At 44.2% G+C, this 20829-nt stretch overlaps 1 protein-coding gene across 1 annotated transcript in view; it reads left to right on the top strand.

The window, feature by feature from the left end:
* The window catches only part of LOC129822995 (uncharacterized), a 17335-nt gene extending 1303 nt beyond the window's left edge, over positions 1–16032 (top strand). The window contains exons 3-6 of the mRNA XM_055881643.1: positions 7276–7436; positions 9363–9569; positions 9808–9989; positions 10079–16032. Coding sequence (XP_055737618.1) covers positions 7276–7436; positions 9363–9569; positions 9808–9989; positions 10079–15664 — 6136 coding nt within the window. The 3' untranslated portion in view covers positions 15665–16032. The remainder of the gene's footprint in view (positions 1–7275; positions 7437–9362; positions 9570–9807; positions 9990–10078) is intronic.
* Positions 16033–20829: the final 4797 nt, after the last annotated feature.

Genomic DNA, 20829 nt, shown 5'->3' on the forward strand with positions numbered 1-20829 from the left:
TATTTCAATTAAAGCTTTTAACTATTTCTAGTCTAATAATTTTATTTCAATTAAACCTTTTGTATCGTCTGAGATCCCCAAAGATTGGAAAGCTGCCGCGGTCATCCCCCTCTTCAAAGGGGGAGACACTCTAGACCCAAACTGTTATAGACCTATATCCATCCTGCCCTGCCTTTCTAACATCTTCGAAAGCCAAGTTAACAAACAGATCACCGACCATTTCGAATCCCACCGTACCTTCTCCACTATGCAATCTGGTTTCCGAGCTGGTTATGGGTGCACCTCAGCCACACTCAAGGTCCTAAACTATATCATAACCTCCACAGTACTGTGCAGCAGTTTTCATCGACCTGGCCAAGGCTTTCGACTCTGTCAATCACCGCATTCTTATCGGCAGACTCAATAGACTTGGTTTCTCAAATGACTGCCTCGCCTGGTTCACCAACTAGATCTCAGATTGAGTTCAGTGTGTCAAATCGGAGGGCCTGTTGTCCAGACCTCTGGCAGTCTCTATGGACGTGCCACATGGTTCAATTCTCAGGCTGACTCTTTTCTCTGCATATATCAACGATGTCGATCTTGCTGCTGGTGATTCTCTGATCCACCTCTACGCAGATGACACCATTCTGTATACTTCTGGCCCTTCTTTGGATACTGTGCTAACAAACCTCCAAACAAGCTTCAATGCCATACAACTCTCCTTCCGTGGCCTCCAACTGCTCTTAAATGCTAGTAAAACTAAATGCATGCTTTTCAACCGATCGCTGCCCGCACCCTCCCGCCCGAATGACATCACTACTCTGGACGGTTCTGACTTAGAATATGTGGACATCTACAAGTACCTAGGTGTCTGGTTAGACTGTAAACTCTCCTTCCAGACACACATTAAGCCTCTCCAATCCAAAATTAAATCTAGAATCGGCTTCCTATTTCGCAACAAAGTCTCATTCACTCATGCTGCCGAACATACCCTCGTAAAACTGACTATCCTACCGATCCTTGACTTCGGCGATGTAATTTACAAAAATAGCCTCCAGCACTCTGCTCAGCAAACTGGATGCAGTCTATCACAGTGCCATCCGTTTTGTCACCAAAGCCCAATATACTACCCACCACTGCGACCTGTATGCTCTCGTTAGCTGGCCCTCGCTACATATTCGTCGCCTAACCCACTGGCTCCAGGTCATCTATAAGTCACCATAGCAACATCTATAAGTCATCTACAAGTCACTGGTCACCATAGCAACACCCACCCTTAGCACGCACTCCAGCAAGTATATTTCACTGGACATCCCCAAAGCCAACACTTTGGCCGCCTTTCCTTCCAGTTCTCTCCTGCCAATGACTGGAACGAATTGCAAAAATCACTGAAGCTGGAGACTTATATCTCCCTCTAACTTTAATCATCAGCTGTCAGAGCAGCTTACTGATCACTGTACCTGTACACAGCCAATCTGTAAATAGCACACCCAACTACCTCATCCCAATATTGTTATTTATCTTCTTGTTTCTTTGTACCCCAGTATCTCTACTTGCACATCATCATCTGCACATTTATCACTCCAGTGTTAATGCTAAATTGTAATTATTTCACCTCTATGGCCTATTTATTGCCTTACCTCCCTACTCTTCTACATTTGCACACACTGTACATAGATTTTTTCTATTGTGTTATTGACTGTATGTTTGTTTGTGTAACTCTGTGCTGTTGTTTTTTGTCGCACTGCTTTGCTTGATCTTGGCCAGGTCGCATTTGTAAATGAGAACTTGTTCTCAACTGGCCTATCTGGTTAAATAAAGGTGAAAAAAAGAAATATTAAATGTTGATCATCTGTTGTTGTCTGCTTGATTTACAGAGTAAGTGTCAAGATAATGTGTTTATGTTTTCATATGTTTTGTGCCTTGGATTGGTCTACTATGCACAATTGTGTATGATAGACTATTACGCAACACCCAACATTATTCCTGTTAATTATTTTGGATATAATGACAACACATAGCCTGGTGGGATTAATATGATCTGGTAATGAAATAACACGACAAAAACATTTTGCTTTCCATGTTACACAATTTTAAACAATATAAGTAGTCTACTTCAACCTGAATTTGGAGCTCAGAAATTCAAGTACTGGAATAGGCCTACTTTGAAATTTTCCTCAACTTGGTGCTTGAAAAGTCATTGTAATGATTGTAGCCAGTATCTAAATTATCCTGCTCTCTTATTATTATCGGTGAATTCGTTTGTGGTCCGTTTTTTGTGAGAGATGTGTTTACTTTAATTTGTTTCCCGCCGCTTCAATTGAAGAATGTTGCACTACTCTGTTGCGGTAAAACCATGTGTGGTTATTCTGAGGACACAACATCTAATGGCTTTCTATTTGTTCTCAAGTTCTTGTTATTTAGTCTTCCCGGTTCTGACCTTTCTGTCTGTCCTGACCCTGAGCCTGCCTGCCGTCCTGTACCTGCCTGACTCTGACCTGGTTTACAAACCTCTGACTGCCCTCGACCTGCCTTTTGCCTGCCCCCTTTGTTAGTACAATTCTCCGAATATGTATTATGTGCCTCCTGTGTCTGCATCTGGGTCTAATCCTGAGTCGTGATTGTATGAACTGATCATGACTGACCCAGCAGACTCGGACCAGCTCCGCAACGCCATCTCCTCCCAAGGAGCCACCATTGGAAGACATGAGAAGATCCGTCAAACCCTTATGGAAAGACTCCAGACCTTGGCGGAACACCATGACCATGCTTTCAATGCATTACTTCTGCAGATGACCTACTAAGCAGCAAGCCACTACGGTAACCTCCCACTCTCAGTAACCCCGCTACCAGGGGTGTTTTTCCCCAGCCTACCCTGCCTTCCTGTGAACCCCGCTTACCTCCTGTTGGAGATCCAGGAACCTGCCGGGCGTTTCTCTCCCAGTGCTTCCTCATCTTCGAGCTGCAGCCTTCTTTATTTCCCTCGCATCGCTCGAAGATAACGCTATTGTGCGGGAGAACATTTGCCTGGGCTACGGCATTGTGGGAGTAACAATCCACCATTTGCCTCAGTTTGGAGGAGTTTGTGGCAGACAAAAAAAGGTGTTCAATTCTCCGTCATCCGGGAGAGAGGCTGCTTGGAAGCTACTTGAACTGTTTCAAGACTCCCGTAGTGTGACAGACTACGCAGTGGATTTTTACACTTTTGCCGCCGAGAGGGCCTGGAACCTGGAATCCCTGTTTGACACGTTCCTTCATGGATTATCGGAGGTGGTTTAAGACGAGCTCGCCGCCCGGGAGCTTCCCATGGAACTCGACTCTCTCATAGCCTTAACCATACAGATCGATGGGCGGCTACAGGAACGTAGGAGGGAGAGGAGGTATGTTCCTGGTCACACTCGCTCGTCTACGATTCCCACCTCGCCTCCGAGGAATCCTGGAAGTTTCCGAAGTCTACATCACTGGGAGAATCCAATGTCACCTGAGTTCTCTCGGGAATCTCAGAGGGCTGTCGACTCATCTCCTCCGGAGTCCATGGAATTGGGCAAGGCTAGATTGTCTCTTGCTGAACGGTTGCACAAACTGAGCACCAAGAGCTGTCTGTTATTTTATGTTTTATTTAACTAGGAAAGTCAGTTAAAAACAAATTCTTATTTACAATGACGGCCTACCGGGGAACTGTGGGTTAATGCCAGCTCGGGGATTCAATACAGCAACCTTTTGGTTACTGGCCCAACGCTCTAACCGCTAGGCTACCTGCCACCCCTGCCACCCCTGTATTGTGGTACTACAGGACATTACATATCTACCTGTCCATTAAAAGACCAGATTCATCAGTAGGTTGGGGGGCGGCTAACCGGATGTTTGTCCCGGACTCTGCCCGTTTCCCGGTCCTAGAATGGGTACATTCCTCAAAACTCATTTGCCATCCTGGCTCCCGTCCGACCATGGCTTTCATCCGACAATGTTTTTGGTGCCCCAACATGGTTTGTGACGTGTCATCGTTCATCGCCCCCTGCACTGTGTGTATGCAGAATAAGACTGCGAAAAGCTCCGGCTGGACATCTTCAACCACTCCCTGTTCCTCACCGCCCCTGGTCCCAAATATCCCTGGACTTCGTCACTGGTCTCCCTTTGTCAGATGACAACACCACCATCCTTACAGTGGTGGATAGGCTTTCCAAAGCCGCCCGTTTTATTCCCCTTCCCAAGCTACCCTCAGCCAAGGAGACAGCCCAGCTCATCGTGCAGCACGTCTTCTGGATCCATGGACTTACGGTCGACATGGTCTCTGATTGTGGTCCTCAGTTCTTATCCCTGTTCTGGAAGGTATTCTGCACCCTCATTGGGTCTTCGGCCAGCCTGTTCTCAGGTATTCCCCTTGTCTAACGACCAGCCGGAGAGAGCCAATCAAGACCTGAAGACGGCTCTTCGTTGCCTCATCTCCGCCAACCCCACCACCTGAAGCCAGCAACTCGTGTGGGTGGAATACGCCCGCAACACCCTTCCCTGCTCGGCCATTGGTCTCTCACCCTTTGAGTGTTCCTTGGCATATCAGCCCCAGCTCTTCCCTGAGCAAGAGGTCAGCATACCTTCGGCCCAGATGTTCGTCCGCCGCTATCATCATACCTGGAAGAGAGTCCGGTCTGCTCTTCTCAAGACCACCACCAGGTATCGTCGACAGGCGGACCGCCACCGGAGACCGGCTCCCCGCTATCGTCTCGGGCAGAGGGTATGGCTGTCCACTTGGGGAGGGGCAGAGGGTATGGCTGTCCACTCGGGGAGGGGCAGAGGGTATGGCTGTCCACTCGGTGAGGGGCAGAGGGTAAGGCTGTTCACTCAGGATCTGCCCCTCCGGGTGGAGTCCCGTAAAATTTCCCTCCGTTTTATCGGCCCTTTCCCCATCTCTAAAATCCTTATTCCCTCTGCTGTTCATCTTCTGTTGCCCCGCACCCTCCGTATACATCTCACTTTTCATGTGTCTAGGATCAATCCCATGTCTCACAGCCCTTTGTCTCCTGTTTCCAGGCCCACCCCTCTCCCTGTCTTATCGACGGCCATACGGTGTACACGGTGAGACGCCTCCTGAGTGTTCAACCTCGTGGCAGGGGATTCCAGTACCTGGTTGACTGGGAGGGTTATGGCCCGGAGGAGAGGTGCTGGGTCCCCGCTAGAGACATCCTGGACCCAGCCCTCATAACTGAGTTACGCCGTTGGCACCCCGGTCAACCAGGTATGTGCCCGGGTAGGACGCCAGGTGGCGCCCCTGGGGGGGGCTGTCACACATTGATCTGTTTCACCTTGTGCTTGTCTCCACCCCCCCACCAGGTGTATCCCATTTTCTCTTCCTATTACCTCCTGAGTATTTATATCTGCATTTTCTGTTTGTCTATTGCCAGTTCGTCTTGTCAGGTTGTACCAGTGTGTTCCCCATTTTTCCTGTTCTCAAGTTTTTGTTTATTCGTCTTGCCGATTCTGACCTTTCTGCCTGTCCTGACACTGAGCCTGCCTGTTGTCCTGTACCTGCCTGACTCTGACCTGGTTTACGAATCTCTGCCTCCCCTCGACCTGACTTTTGCCTGCACCCTTTGTTATAATAAATATTCTGAGAATCGTGCATCTTATAATAAATATTCGGAGAATTGTGAGTCATCCTGAGTCGTGATAGAATATCCCTTTGAGCATGGTGAAGTTATTAATTACACTATGGGCGGTGTATCAATAAACCCAGTCACTACAAAGATACAGGCATCCTTCCTAACTCAGATGTCGGAGAGAAAGGAAACCACTCAGGAATTTCACCATGAGGCTAATGGTGACTTTAAAACAGTTATAGAGTTTAATGGCTGCGATAAGAGAACTGTCTGATAATTAAAAAAATAATGTTAAATAATATTATTGCATCCTGAACCTATTTAGGCTTGCCATAACAAAGTGGTTGAATAGTTATTGACTCAAGACATTTCTAAAAACATTATTCCATTTTGATTTTATGGGGTATTGTGTGTGTATACCAGAGAAGACTGATGGGAGGAGCTATAGGAGAATGGGTTCATTGTAATGGCTGGAATGGTATCTGGTTTCCATATGTTTGATGTGTTTGAAATTGTTCCATTTATTCCATTACAGCTATTTCAAAGAGTCCTCCTATAGCTCCTCCCTCCAGCCTCCTCTGGTGTAGACCAGGGACACAAAACAATGCAGTTATCACGTTTAAAGGTAAGACCCAGGTGCAGACAGTGTCAATATAACAAAAGTTTATTAAATCGAACAGGGGCAGGCTCAGGGGCAGGGCAGACAGAAGGGTCAAAAACCGTGAAAGCAGGAACTATAGACAAGACAGGAGCAAAGGGAAAACCGCTGGTAGATTTGAAGAACAAAGGTGAACTGGCAACAGACAAACAGAGAACACAGGTATAAATACACAGGGTATAATTGGGAAGATGGGCGACACCTGGAGGGGAGTGGAGACAATTACAAAGACAGGTGAAACAGGTCAGGGGAGACAGCAGTAAATAAACTGTTCGGTTTATAATAGGGTAAGACATTTATATTCTTCAAAAATCAAGAATTTAAAGGAGCATTGAACAGATTATCAGATCCCAGATTGCAAATTTGTCTAAATGCATGCTGTCAATAACGGTCAGCCTACTTCAATCTTTTTTCATAAAACCCCCTCTGATTCTATACATGATAACAAGATCTATTTGATATTTCTCTCACAGAGGACAATTTTCACTAGTCATCAATTCCGTACTCAACTAGTTAACTTAAGCTATAGAAAGGAGTCAACCACAAATGCATGAATATTGATGAATGAAGGTGCATACCTCATCAATCCTTAGGCTTCAAAACTGAGGAAAATCTAGAAATTCACAAAAGTTCATTGAATCTGTCAAAAATATTTTTGGTGCAATGTTGCCATTCCTTTGAGATCACACAGGTCATTTTCAGGCTGACTGTTAACCTTTTATGTCTTTTGTTTGTTGAAAAACACAATAATTTTTGATTCCATGTAGAACCCTTTTGGTTCCATGTAGAACCGTTTTCCACAAATGGTTTCATTTTACATGGAACCTAAAAGGGCTTTCCTATGGGGACAGTTGAAGAACCCTTTTGGTTCCATGTAGAACCCTTTTCCACAAATGGTTTCATTTAACATGGAACCTAAAAGGGCTCTCCTATGGGGACAGTTGAAGAACCCTTTTGGAACAGTTTTTTCTAAGAGTGTGAGGTACAACATTGCTGACAGTTGTTTGCTTGGAGTTCCCCTTTGAATTATTTATCATTTTGCAGGTTTAATGAGTTTGATCACAAATTCTTTGGCATCACTGAAACTGAAGTGGAACAAATGGACCCCCAGCAAAAACTCCTTCTTCAGTGTGCATACAGGGCTCTGGAGAATGCTGGGATGCCAATGGAGAAGGCCAGTGGGACCAAGACAGGAGTGTTTATAGGTAAAGTGGATAATAATGTGTTATTTTAGGGTGTTTTCACAGCCAGTGTCCCATAAAAGGATCTTATGGTATGGCTTGTTCAGAAGTTGCTTCACCGATTTTCAATGTCAAATTATCCTGCTTTCTCCTACAAAGACAGCAATGTGAATGCAAAGGCGATTTGGACCACGGAAATGTCGGGCCTTAATAATTACGAAAACCTCCCAGAAATTACCCCAACTACCCCAAACAGCTACTCCAAAATACCCCAGACCATCCCAAAATACCTCTAATGGCAACAAAATACTCCAAGCAACCCCAAACTACCCCAGGATACCAGAAACTCCCTCTACGGCCACAAGATGACACTGTTGTGCATGAAATTTAGCCATCCTTCGACCAGTTTTATCTCATTTTATCAAATAAAATGCCTTAATCAAATATATGCAATTGATTCTCCATCGTAGTGGCCCTTTGGTCTCCTTTTCTTGAAAATCAGCTCCTGGCAGAGAGCGCAGAAGTGCTGCCCCGCTCCTCTGAACTAAAAATACATAATGTTTTTGCCTAGTAGTAGTAACTGAAACATGGATACTGGCTGTAGGACTATAACTCGCACATGTGGCCTAATATAATAGTATGTCTTGCAGTTAAATTATATATCAAATATAAATTTTGTCTCATATATGATTTCTTTCAGCATCTTGAGAGAATGGGAAAGCACGGTTAGGGACTGTGCAAACATGCTGTCTTTGTCAGGGACATAAAAGCTGACAGTAGGCTATTTTAACCACATAAAATATGCATCCAAGAGGAACTGAAATCTTATCAGATTCATGTTGGACCGTTTTTCACAGCTTTCCAAAATGTCCTTTTGACATTTTGCAGGGACAATCTTTCCACTGTTTTAGAGTTATTGCATTGCTATTTCTCCCCGGTGCCTACAAGTCCTTGCTCTGAGAGCAGAAATGGAAGAGAAACCTTTAAACCAATCAGAAATGGAAGATTAATTGAACTAATTTAAGTTTGTGACAAGTGTAGTGTAGAGAATCATTGTACAATCTAACCCGCTGTGACATATCTTTTCAATAACCAAAAATATAATATTTTCAGCTGTTTTGAAGCTGGTGTATAAAACCAAAAGTAAAAGATGCGAAAACGAAACTTCATAACAGGAAGCATAGAAATAGCACACATAGAACAGATCTACCGTATCTTAGACTTCCTTTCAATTAGAATGACAGATCTATAACTCACATTGCTATGTGAATTTAGTGGTCCCCAAAAAGGGACTTATTGCCGCTTTGAAGTGGTTTAGATGGTACAATGATTCTCTACTTGCTGGTTTTGTCACAAACTGAAATTAGGCAAATTAGAATGTTAGCAACCAGGAAAACGCTATAGTTCCGCATATTTCCGCATAGTGCATCTTTAAGATAAGCAGCACTGTTTACGCCAAGGTTTTATTGAAATGATTAGGAGCATCTGACACTCTGCAAATGTCTGGTGTCTAGTAAAGCAGGGGCTCAGGCTCTGGCAACAGAAATAGATAAAGGGAACATTTGACAGGTTAAAGAAGGATTTTTAAGCCTTGAGACAAATTAGACATGGATTACGCATATGTGCCATTCAGAGGGCAAATGGGCAAGACAAAAAATGTAAGTGAACTGGATATGGTCGCATTTACCCTAGCCCTTACCCTAATCATAAGTATGTTGTACAGTGTAACAATTAGTAATTACAATACTTGTTACACTGTATTTACAGGAATAATGACATAGTTATAAAGACATTGTAATGTCAGCGATTTGGCTATTGATTATTTAATAATTTCAGTATTATTGTCTATTTAATTTTGACTGCATTGGTCCTCCATTGAAAGAAAGCCCACACACAATAAAATGTCAGTTGTGTATTATTTTCAATAATGTGTGCCTATTTTCATTCAAGGGCTTATGAACAGAGATTATGAACAATCTGCTGCATTTATGAACCCAAATTTAATCAACCACTGCACCGGCACCGGACTTTCTATGAGTATAGCAGCCAACAGAATCTCCTACATCTTCAACTTCACTGGACCCTCTCTCTCCATTGACTGTGCCTGCTCTTCATCCCTTGTTGCTCTTCATTTAGCTTGTCAAGCCATAAGACAAGGTGTGTAATGTATCACATTTACCTACGTTTTACAACGCATGCAACATTTTGTCAAAATGTAATCTGACACACTGACTGAATTCACGACAACAACAAAAAAAACAAATTATTTTACAAAGCCCTTTTTCCGCAGCTCTGTCAAAGTGCCCTGAAGAGCAAAGCAGAGGCAAAAGCATGGTGGCTCTCATCACAAAATATAATCTGACAGATTTGTATACTGTATGCTTTCGCTTCTCAGGTGACTGTGAGATGGCTCTTTGTGGTGGCGTCAATTGTATCATACAGCCACTAGTCTTTGTCGCTCTCAGCAAAGCAAAGATGATTTCACCTGAAGGCACCAGCAAACCTTTCTCCAGCAGAGCAGATGGCTATGGCAGAGGAGAGGGTTGTGGGATTATTCTTCTGAAGCCACTAAAAAAAGTAAATTATTTTCTGTTTCACCGTCACAAAATTGCTCTCACTTCGACTTTTTTATTTTAACCCTACACACTGATTTCTATTTGACACAGGCTCTCAAGGAGAATGACCATGTGTGGGGCATCATAAGCAACACGGCTGTAAACCAAGATGGTCACACAGTCACTCCAATTACCAAGCCATCCATGGTCCAGCAAGAGGAGCTGCTGCGCGGAATCTATTCAGAGTCTGACCTGCTATCGGTCCAGTACATAGAGGCTCATGGGACTGGAACTCCAGTGGGGGATCCCATAGAAGCAGACAGCATCTCCAAAGTCATTGCCAAAGCCAGACCTCCAGGTTCAGAGACACTCCTCATCGGCTCTGTGAAAGGCAACATTGGACACACTGAATCTGCAGCTGGAGTGGCAGGGCTAATCAAGGTACTCCTAATGATGAAACATGAAACCATTGTCCCTTCACTGTTCTACTCTGAGGACAGTGCCAGTATAGATGCTAAAGCCTTGAATGTAAAAGTTCCCACTAAAGCAGAAAAGTGGGGCAACGCAGGCTCTGTTGAACGGGTTGCAGGAATAAACAATTTTGGTTTTGGAGGAACAAATGCACATGCTATTGTCAAACAACACAAGCAGTCAAATGTTCCTCAAAAAAGTGGTAGGAAATCACACAATTTATTTGTCCTCTCTGCCAGTTCTGAAAAGTCTATGAGTATGATGATGGAGGACACACTTGAACAGATAGACAGAGACAACAAAGGGGATCTAGAAGCTCTTGCATACACATCTGCATGTAGAAGAAGCCACTTGAAACATCGATATCGGAAAGCATTCAGAACTCTCTCTCTGGCTGATCTAAAAGACCAACTCAAGTCTGCCATGAACAAGGTAACAACGCCATCTTACTCAGATCCCAGGCTAGTATTTGTCTTCTGTGGGAACGGTGTAACCTATCAAGGCATGTGCCAGCAGCTCCTGAAACATGAGCCTGTGTTCAGAGAGAAGATCAGCCAAATTGAGAAGCTTTTCCAAAAGTTCAATAAAATGAGTATCATAGAGAGACTTGAGAGTGAATCAGAGAGTAAGGATCTTTCAAAACCAGATGTTGTCCAGCCCCTCCTCTTTGCCATTCAGGTTGGCATAGCCAGTCTCTTCAAGCACTGGGGCATCAAACCTGATGCCATTCTTGGCCACTCTGTAGGAGAGGTTGCTGCTGCCCACTGCTCTGGTCTGTTGTCCCTTGAGGATGCAGTGAAGGTGTTCTACTTCCGCAGTACTCTGCAGAATAAGGTCACAGGAGGGAAAATGCTTGTGGTCAGTAACATGGTCGTATCAGAGGTCTTGAACCTCCTTCCCTCCTACTCAAATAAGGTTTCCTTGGCTGCCTTCAACAGCCCACAGTCCTGCACCCTCTCAGGTGATGCAGAGGCTATAGACAGTCTCCATCGAAAGCTGAGCAGCTCAGTCAAGAGTAAGAATCTGTTCCTCCGTGTTTTGGATGTCCCTGCGGCATACCACAGCCAGATGATGGATCCCATCCTGTCTCAACTAGAGGACAGTATTGGCTCTTTACAGGTCAATGATGTTGAGACACAATTGTTCTCCACAGTGACAGGAAAGGAGGTAGAGCAGACTGACTTCAGCACAGGCAAATACTGGGCCAGGAACATTCGAGATCCAGTTTCATTTGAACAGGCAGTGAGATCAGCAACCAAAGAGAAAAAGAATGTAGTCTTTGTGGAGATTGGCCCGAGAAGAGCTCTACAAAGAAACATCCAGGAGACTCTGGGAAATGACACCATAGTTCTGTCCTCAGTGCAGCCAGATAAAGATCATGAGACAATGCTGAATACTGTGTTCAAACTGTTTGAGTTGGGTGTTCAGGTAGACTGGGATCAGTTCTACAGAGGCCGTGAGGCTTCACCAACACCTTTCCCAAGGTATCAGTTTGATTCTACTCAGAGAGATGTTATCATTGCTGCATCAAAGGTACATCATACATCAGCTAATCATCCTGTGCTAACTCATACAGCCAGCGATAGCAATACCTTCAGTTGTGATCTGTCTTCTGACTCAGTATCCTACCTGCATGAGCATAAAAACAATGGTGTTGCCATAATCCCTGGTGCATTCTATACTGAGTTGGGTTTGGCTGCCTTCATGGCCAGTGCCAAACCAAAGGTTCCACTCAACACACTGCAAGTCAGTATCAGTTTTCAGAGTCCCTATGTTTTCACACAGAATGCACCAGAGATTAAAGTACAACTTGAACCAGCAGTGGATGAGACCCATTTTAAGATATATTCTCCCTCCACAAACCATGCATCAGGTACAATAAGGTGCAAGCGAGGACAGCTAGCTGAAGAGCAGAACATTCCGCTAAGCTCGATCTACAAAAGATGCAATTCAGTGTTGAGTTCTGAAAAGTTCTACACTGAAATTGCTCTGGGTGGGTTTCAGTATGGCACTGTTTTCCAGAACACGGGGGATGTACACTATGGTGAAGAGTTTAAGGAGGCTTTTTCAGTTGTCACAGTTCCAGAGGAATTGCTGTCTCAGTTGCATGAATACTGCATTCACCCTGTAGTGTTAGACTTCCTGATGCAACTCGCTCCTGTTACAGTAGCATATAGATCCTCTTCAAGGCCCGGGTTTCCTGTCCAAATAGGCAGCTTGACAGTGTTTGAACCCCTGCAGGAGGAAATGATTGTGTATCTGAAAGCAATTGATGAAGGTGTTGATCACTATGAAGTATGTGGTTGCTTTACAGACAAAGAGGGAAGAGTTTTGGTTGAGCTTAAACATGTGATGATTAAATATCTTGGGAGCCGCTCTCATGTTGTTGAAGAATACTTTTTCCACAATGACTTCAATGTTGTCTGTGAGGATATCAATTCCTCTAATGCCAGTGAGGCACCAAAGGCCTTGGTCTTTTCTGACCAGGTAGAACTTCCAAAAGCCATGCAACCACACTTAAGTTCACAGTCTAGATACATCTCCTTCACACAATCCAAGGAGGTCTTGAGCCATGGATTTCCTACACTCCTGGCAAACCTTAATATCACAGATCTCAACAAACACTTTCAGGAGGTCTTATTTGTGTGGGGTCGGGAAGATGTTACTTCACTAAGAACCGAGTATGCTCTGGAGAATATGGTAAGCTGCTGTGAGATGTTCAGGAAAATTGTCCTGGCACTGAGGGCCATGCAATTTACAAATTCCATCAGAGTAATAACCTACAAGGCAGCGGAGAGCACAGTGGGCCACATCAGCGCAGGCTTTGTCCTGTCAGGCATGACTAGATCGTGTGCTGCAGAAATGGAAAACCTTTCTTTCCAACTGATTGACATCAACTCTGTCTCTACAGAGGACATCAGAGCTCTGTCTCAGGTCTTACAGTCATACCCTTGCAAAAGATACCCAGAGTTGGTTGTGAAAGGTGGGCTGATTTTGAAACCTGATATTGTACATACTCCCATTGGAAGCATTGAGAGCACTGGGGGAAGGATTTTCTCTTCAATGTCTGAGCCATGCATCTTTCAGACTGCTGATCCGTACAAAATAACTAGCTTGTCTGCTGTTCCCTGTGATGTTGACGATACAAACATGATACAAACACGATACAAACAAACCCATGAGAAATCAGTTGAGATTCAGCTCAGTAAGATATGTGTTCATTCCTCAGACTACTGTCCTGTCAGTGTCTCTGACCTGAACTATGGTCAGACAATATACTGGAACAATCACACATCTCAGAACCACCAGCTCCTGGCTCTTGACTTCAGTGGTACTGTCACAGCTGTAGGGAAAGATGTGAACACACTGAAAGTGGGAGACCATGTAGTATCATGTTATCCCATTGCTGCATCTTCTAAGATTGTGATTCCTGAAGCAGCTTGCTACAAGACAAAGTGGCTCACATTTCTGAAAGAGGCTCCTTGTGTCTCCTACTTTGTTCTGGCATGGGAAATACTGCACAGACTGTTACCTACCATCAAACAACAGAGAAGGTTGAGCATCATCTCCTCTGTTCCTGACTCTAGTCTGCTGAAGGTCTTAATCCAAACAGCAAACAAATCAGGATGGAAGGCCATTGTAGGGACACCGTGCAATGGGATGTTTGTTGATGCAATTCTCCTCCTTCCACCATTTGATAAATCTCTGTTGGCAGAAGTCAGCAATTGTTCTGATGTCAGACATGTTGTCATTGTCTGTGAATCCCAGTCCCAATGCTTGCTTGAACAGAGGGCTTTCCAGAATGTTAAGGATAGTGTTCACATACAGACTCTTCAGATGTCCAGCATCTTACAAAAGGGATCACTCATTGCCAAGGGGCCACACATTTATCGTTGGCTCCATTCCATGGATTTGGACAGGATATCATTTTCTCTAGAGACCTCTACCTTTCAGAGAATGTCATCCGGTAGCATTGACTTCCTGTCTGTTGAGGAATCTGAGTCGTACTTCAGCTCAAAGACCCTGTCTGTTGTGGCACTGGGTAAAGATGATTCCAAAGGCACACTGTCCAACATTCAGTTGCTGCCTAAACCAACCCCGCTTTTCCAGAAGAAGTCTGTGTACATCGTTACAGGTGGTCTCTCTGGGCTGGGGTTTGAAACAGTGAAGTTCCTTTCGAAGAAAGGTGGAGAGTACATCGTCATACTCTCCAGAAGTAGCCCCACACCAGACATACAGCAGGAGATAGTCATTCTGGAGAGACAATGGAGTGCCCATATTGTATGGATGGGATGTGATGTCTCTGTCTCTGAGCATGTGCTCAGAGTGATTGGTCTCATTGGGCAGAAGTTTCCCTCTTGTCCAATCAAAGGGGTGTTTCACAGTGCAGTCGTCCTGCATGACGGGTTGATTGAAAACCTTGACAAATCCCACTTTGAGAAAGTCCTAAAGCCCAAGGTGAATGGAGCTCTGAATCTGCACCACGCCACAAAACACTGCAAGTTAGACTACTTTGTGTGCTACTCTTCCATCTCTTCTTTCCTTGGCAATGCCTCACAAACAAACTATGCAGCAGCTAATTCATTCCTGGACTACTTCTGTCAGTATAGACGGAATATTGGCCTATCTGGGCAATCCATCAACTGGGGAGCTTTGAACCTTGGTCTCCTGCTTAACAAGGATCATTTACAAAGGTTTCTGGAGAGAAGGGGATTGATGGTGATGGAAGTTACAGAGATTCATGAGAGTTTGGAACAATGCCTCTTGCTGAACAAACCCCAACAGGTTGTATGTAGGTTTCACATCAAGAACATGATGAGCAATGTCCTCTCTCAAAATGCATCATTGACCATGCGTATGTCTGCATTAGTGGATGAGGCAGTGCAAAAACTCAAATTCCAAAAGTCACAGTCTGAACATACTTCTGTGTCATCTTCCCCAAGTGAATACATCAGGTGTGTACTCAGTCAAACAATTGGTGTTGACAAGAATGAGTTAGATGACGATTCTCCGCTCTCTGCCTTAGGCATTGACTCAATGCTAGCCATGACCCTGCAGAACCTCATCTTTCAGGATAGGGGTGTGAATGTGCCTCTGGTTACATTGCTGGACCCCAATGGGACACTGTCTACATTGGTATCAATGCTGATGGAGAGTACTGAGGGTGAATCTCAGAATGATGATCAGAAAGAGGACATGACAGATGACATGTTGACAAGACTATAGAGATTCCAATTGAACATTTATAATTGAAAATAAAAATGTAGATATCAGATTTTCCCATCATATTTACATGTTTGATCAGACAAGATTCAGAAACATTTACACATATCATTATTCAATATATTTGAAACAATGATTAGTGTGAGACCGTTAATTCCCTTAGACATGACCTGCATCCTCACAAAAAATTGTAACAAAGGTAAATATGTTGTGAATTATCACTAAATGTGAAAGGAGTTCAATGTTCTGACTGCTGCGATGAAAAACTGTTTTTAAAACGTTCCGTTTTGGGGGTCAATTACCTGTATCTTCTACCAGAGGGGAGGGGCTGAAAGAGGTAGTTGCCTGGATGGGAGGGGTCATTGAGGATTCTTTTGCTGCACGTTTGGAGATGCGCTTGGTGTACACAGAGCTTACACCAGTCTATGGCTATCTCTGGGGTTTTTCTTTTGTAGGTGTTGCACAGAGCTTACACCAGTCTATGGCTATCTCTGGGGTTTTTCTGTTGTAGGTGTTGCACAGAGCTTACACCCGTCTATGGCTATCTCTGTGGTTTTTCTTTTGTAGGTGTTGAGCATTAGGTCGTTGTCCTTACACCACATCACTGCCCGAGTCACTTCACGGCGGCACTGCGTTTCATTGTTTTCTGTGATGAGGCCGACTATGGTGCTGTCATCAACATATTTTAACCTGTCTGGCTCCGGGGTTCCGCTAGCGGAAATTCAAAAAATATTTTTGAGAAATATTTAACTTTCACACATTAACAAGTCCAATACAGCAAATGAAAGATACACATCTTGTGAATCCAGCCAACATGTCCGATTGAGGTCTGCTGAGATGTAAACTGGTTCGTGAAAAGGGAGAAGAGGGGGGACAGCACGCAGCCCTGTGGTGCACCGGTATTGAGGGTGAGATGGCAGATTGTTTACCTTGACAGTCTGGTTCTGTTCCTCAGGAGGTCCAGTATCTAGTGACACATAGCTGGGTTGATGTCCATGTCATGCAGCATAGTGAATCGTTTGTGGGAATTGATGGTATTGAATGCCAATCTAAAGTCTATGAACAAGATGCGTGCGTAGGTGTTAGGTGTCTCCAGGCGTCGCAATGTGTGGTGGAGTGCCAGGATGACGGCATCTTCGACTGACCTACTAGCTCTGTAGGCAAACTGGAGTTGATCCGTCAATGGGGATGTGAATGATTGTAGGTAGGCCAGAACTAGGCGTTCAAATGTTTTCATAGCCACAGAAGTCAGGTCGACGAGTCTGAAGTGATTGAGGCAGGTTGTCTATGCGCTTGTTTCCTCAAACTGCTCATAAAACTCATTAAGCTTGTCTCTGCGAGGTAACGGTCCTCACGTGAAGGGGTGGGTTGTTTTTTTGTAATTTGTCTTCTACTGTAAGCATTTCCAGACTGATCTGGAGTCATTGGCAGTGAATTGTGCTTCCAATTGTTTTGTGTGGTTTGTGTTGTCCTTCCTTGCAGAGCGCAAACTTGGTTTATTTATATTTTTCTTGATCTCCGTTGATGTAGGCAGAGTTATTTTCCCTACATAGTAAAGATAGTTATGTTCCTTACATAGTAAATATAGTTATTTTCCTTACATAGTAAAGCTAGTTATTTTCCATACATAGTAAAGCTAGTTATTTTCATAGTAAATCTAGTTATTTTCCTTACATAGTAAAGCTAGTTATTTTTATAGTAAAGCTAGTTATTTTCATAGTAAAGCTAGTTATCTTCCCGACATAGTAAAGCTAGTTATTTTCATAGTTAAGCTAGTTATTTTCCCGACATAGTAAAGCTTGTTATTTTCCCGACATAGTAAAGCTAGTTATTTCCCTACATAGTAAAGCTAGTTATTTTGAGAACCAGGGCTTGCTGTTGCCGTATGATGCAACGATTTTGTGGAGAAATTCGGCGCATGTGACAAATACAATTTGATTTGATACCCGTCTCTACACAGAACCAGATGCATGACGTCACAGTGTCTGTGCAATCATCGAGTGTGGTACAAATTGTACATTCAAAACAGCCTTTCAGAGATTCAACAGAATCTTTGGACTATATTTGAACCGTTTTGGACTTTAGTTTGATAGTTTTGAGTTTTTGTTTATACATTGGAATGAGGAGCAGCATCACATGGTCAGATTCTCAAAGGGGAGCTCTAGGGAATGCATGGTAAGCAGATGAGATTGAACTGTAGCAGCGGTCTAGAATTGTATCTTCTCTTGTGGGGCATGTCACCAGTTGTTCATAGTTAGGTAACTCGTGGGACAGGTTGGTGTGGTTAAAATCACCCAGCACAATTGTGTTGGAGTTGGGTGAGATCTTTCCACTGTGGAAATATAATGTGCTAGTTAGCTGATGGTATTGCTGGCGTTAGCTTGCGGTGGGATGTAAACACCGGTTAGCACAATTGTCGCAAATTCCCTTGGTAGAATGGTCTGCAATTTATAGTTAGGAATTCAAGGTCAGGGGAGCATTGTTGATGTAGTATTGTACACCAGCGCTGATTAATCATGTATCAGACACAACCGCCTTGTGATTTTTGAGAACTTGACTGAGCTGTCGGATGGTAAAATCCAGGGGGGGTACGGCCGAGTCTGTAACAGATTGATCCAGACATGTCTTGGTCAGTCACATGGCGGAGCATTCCCTGGATACAGCCGAGTCTGGAACAGATTGATCCAGACATGTCTTGGTCAGTCACATGGCGGAGCATTCCCTGGATACAGCCGAGTCTGGAACAGATTGATCCAGACATGTCTTGGTCAGTCACATGGCGGAGCATTCCCTGGATACAGCCGAGTCTGGAACAGATTGATCCAGACATGTCTTGGTCAGACACATGATTCTCTGGAATCTCTCATAGTTTAGATCAAAAGCAGAAGTTCATTCTATTCCTGAGTGAACGGCAAGCAGAGGTGGCCGGTAGAAACATATCCTGAACCTAGAGAGTATACCGGCTCGCCTTCCACGTCTGGGTGTATTCCCACCTGTAGCAGTGACTGCCCAGGTATGTGTTTAGTCAGTAATCAGGCAGAGGGGGCCGGTAGAGACATATCCCGAACCGAGAGAGTATACCGGCTCGCCTTCCATGTCTGGGTGTATTCCCACCTGTAGCAGTGACTGCCCAGGTATGTTTTTAGTCAGTAATCAGGCAGAGGGGGCCGGTAGAGACATATCCTGAACCGAGAGAGTATACCGGCTCGCCTTCCATGTCTGGGTGTATTCCCACCTGTAGCAGTGACTGCCCAGGTATGTTTTTAGTCAGTAATTCCACAGGTAAGGAAAGATGTTGTGGAACAAAGACTCCATACTATTTCTCCCTGATGTTTAGTAGCTCCAAACGACTATATTCATGTAAACATAACGACTATATTTGTGTAAACATAACGACTATATTTGTGTAATCATAACTACTATATTTGTGTAAACATAACGACTATATTTGTGTAAACATAACGACTATATTTGTGTAAACATAATGACTATATTTCTGTAATAATATTTGTTCAAGGTGTTATGCAATATTTGGGCATTATTACAAAATCGACTTTTTATTTTAGAATGTTCATTTTGTTTTTTTTCTTATGTTTATTTGTTAGGATGTTACTTTATTCACATGTACTAATCTGTACTGTATTTCTTTTGTAAAATGTAAAATAAAATTATTTCAAATGAACCAGTTTAAAGTCACTTTTAACTTTTAATTAATTTATGAGTTAACATTGCTCTTGTTGTTAGTGGTTCAAGCAGCAAAGATGGGTGAAGCCCTATTGTACTTGATTATTATTTGCCGATTTGGTTAAAGAAAAAGGTAATTCCAGTGAGATGGTCAGGCTTAGGAGGTTGCAACCTTGCAGGATGGTAAAAGGCCTACTGACCAATAAACATTCAAGTGGGCGTGAGCATAATTGACATCATTTGAATTAATTGGAGGTGTACCTGTGGATATACACTGCTCAAAAAAATAAAGGGAACACTAAAATAACACATCCTAGATCTGAATGAATGAAATATTCTTATTAAATTCTTTTTTCTTTACATAGTTGAATGTGTTGACAACAAAATCACACAAAAATGATCAATGGAAATCAAATTTATCAACCCATGGAGGTCTGGATTTGGAGTCACACTCAAAATTAAAGTGGAAAACCACACTACAGGCTGATCCAACTTTGATGTAATGGCCTTAAAACAAGTCAAAATGAGGTTCAGTAGTGTGTGTGGCCTCCACGTGCCTGTATGACCTCCCTACAATGCCTGGGCGTGCTCCTGATGAGGTGGCGGATGGTCTCCTGAGGGATCTCCTGCCAGACCTGGACTAAAGCATCCGCCAACTCCTGGACAGTCTGTGGTGCAATGTGGCGTTGGTGGATGGAGCGAGACATGATGTCCCAGATGTGCTCAATTGGATTCAGGTCTGGGGAACGGGCGGGCCAGTCCATAGCATCAATGCCTTCCTCTTGCAGGAACTGCTGACACACTCCAACCACATGAGGTCTAGCATTGTCTTGCATTAGGAGGAACCCAGGGCCAACCGCACCAGCATATGGTTTCACAAGGGGTCTGAGGATCTCATCTCGGTACCTAATGGGAGTCAGGCTACCTCTGGCGAGCACATGGAGGGCTGTGCAGCCCCACAAAGAAATGCCACCCCACACCATGACTGACCCACCGCCAAATCGGTCATGCTGGAGGATGTTGCAGGCAGCAGATCGTACTCCACGGCGTCTCCAGACTCTGTCACGTCTGTCACATGTGCTCATGTGCTCAGTGTGAACCTGCTTTTCATCTGTGAAGAGCACAGGGCGCCAGTGGCGAATTTGCCAATCTTGGTGTTCTCTGGCAAATGCCAAACGTCCTGCACGGTGTTGGGCAGTAAGCACAACCCCCACCTGTGGACGTCGGGCCCTCATACCACCCTCATGGAGTCTGTTTCTGACCGTTTGAGCAGACACATGCACATTTGTGGCCTGCTGGAGGTCATTTTGCAGGGCTCTGGCAGTGCTCCTCCTTGCACAAAGGCGAAGGTAGCGGTCCTGCTGCTGGGTTGTTGCCCTCCTACGGCCTCCTCCGCGTCTCCTGATGTACTGGCCTGTCTCCTGGTAGCGCCTCCATGCTCTGGACACTACGCTGACAGACACAGCAAACCTTCTTGCCACAGC

The sequence above is a fragment of the Salvelinus fontinalis genome, chromosome 25 (assembly GCF_029448725.1).
Source record: "Salvelinus fontinalis isolate EN_2023a chromosome 25, ASM2944872v1, whole genome shotgun sequence".
Lineage (NCBI taxonomy): Eukaryota > Metazoa > Chordata > Actinopteri > Salmoniformes > Salmonidae > Salvelinus > Salvelinus fontinalis.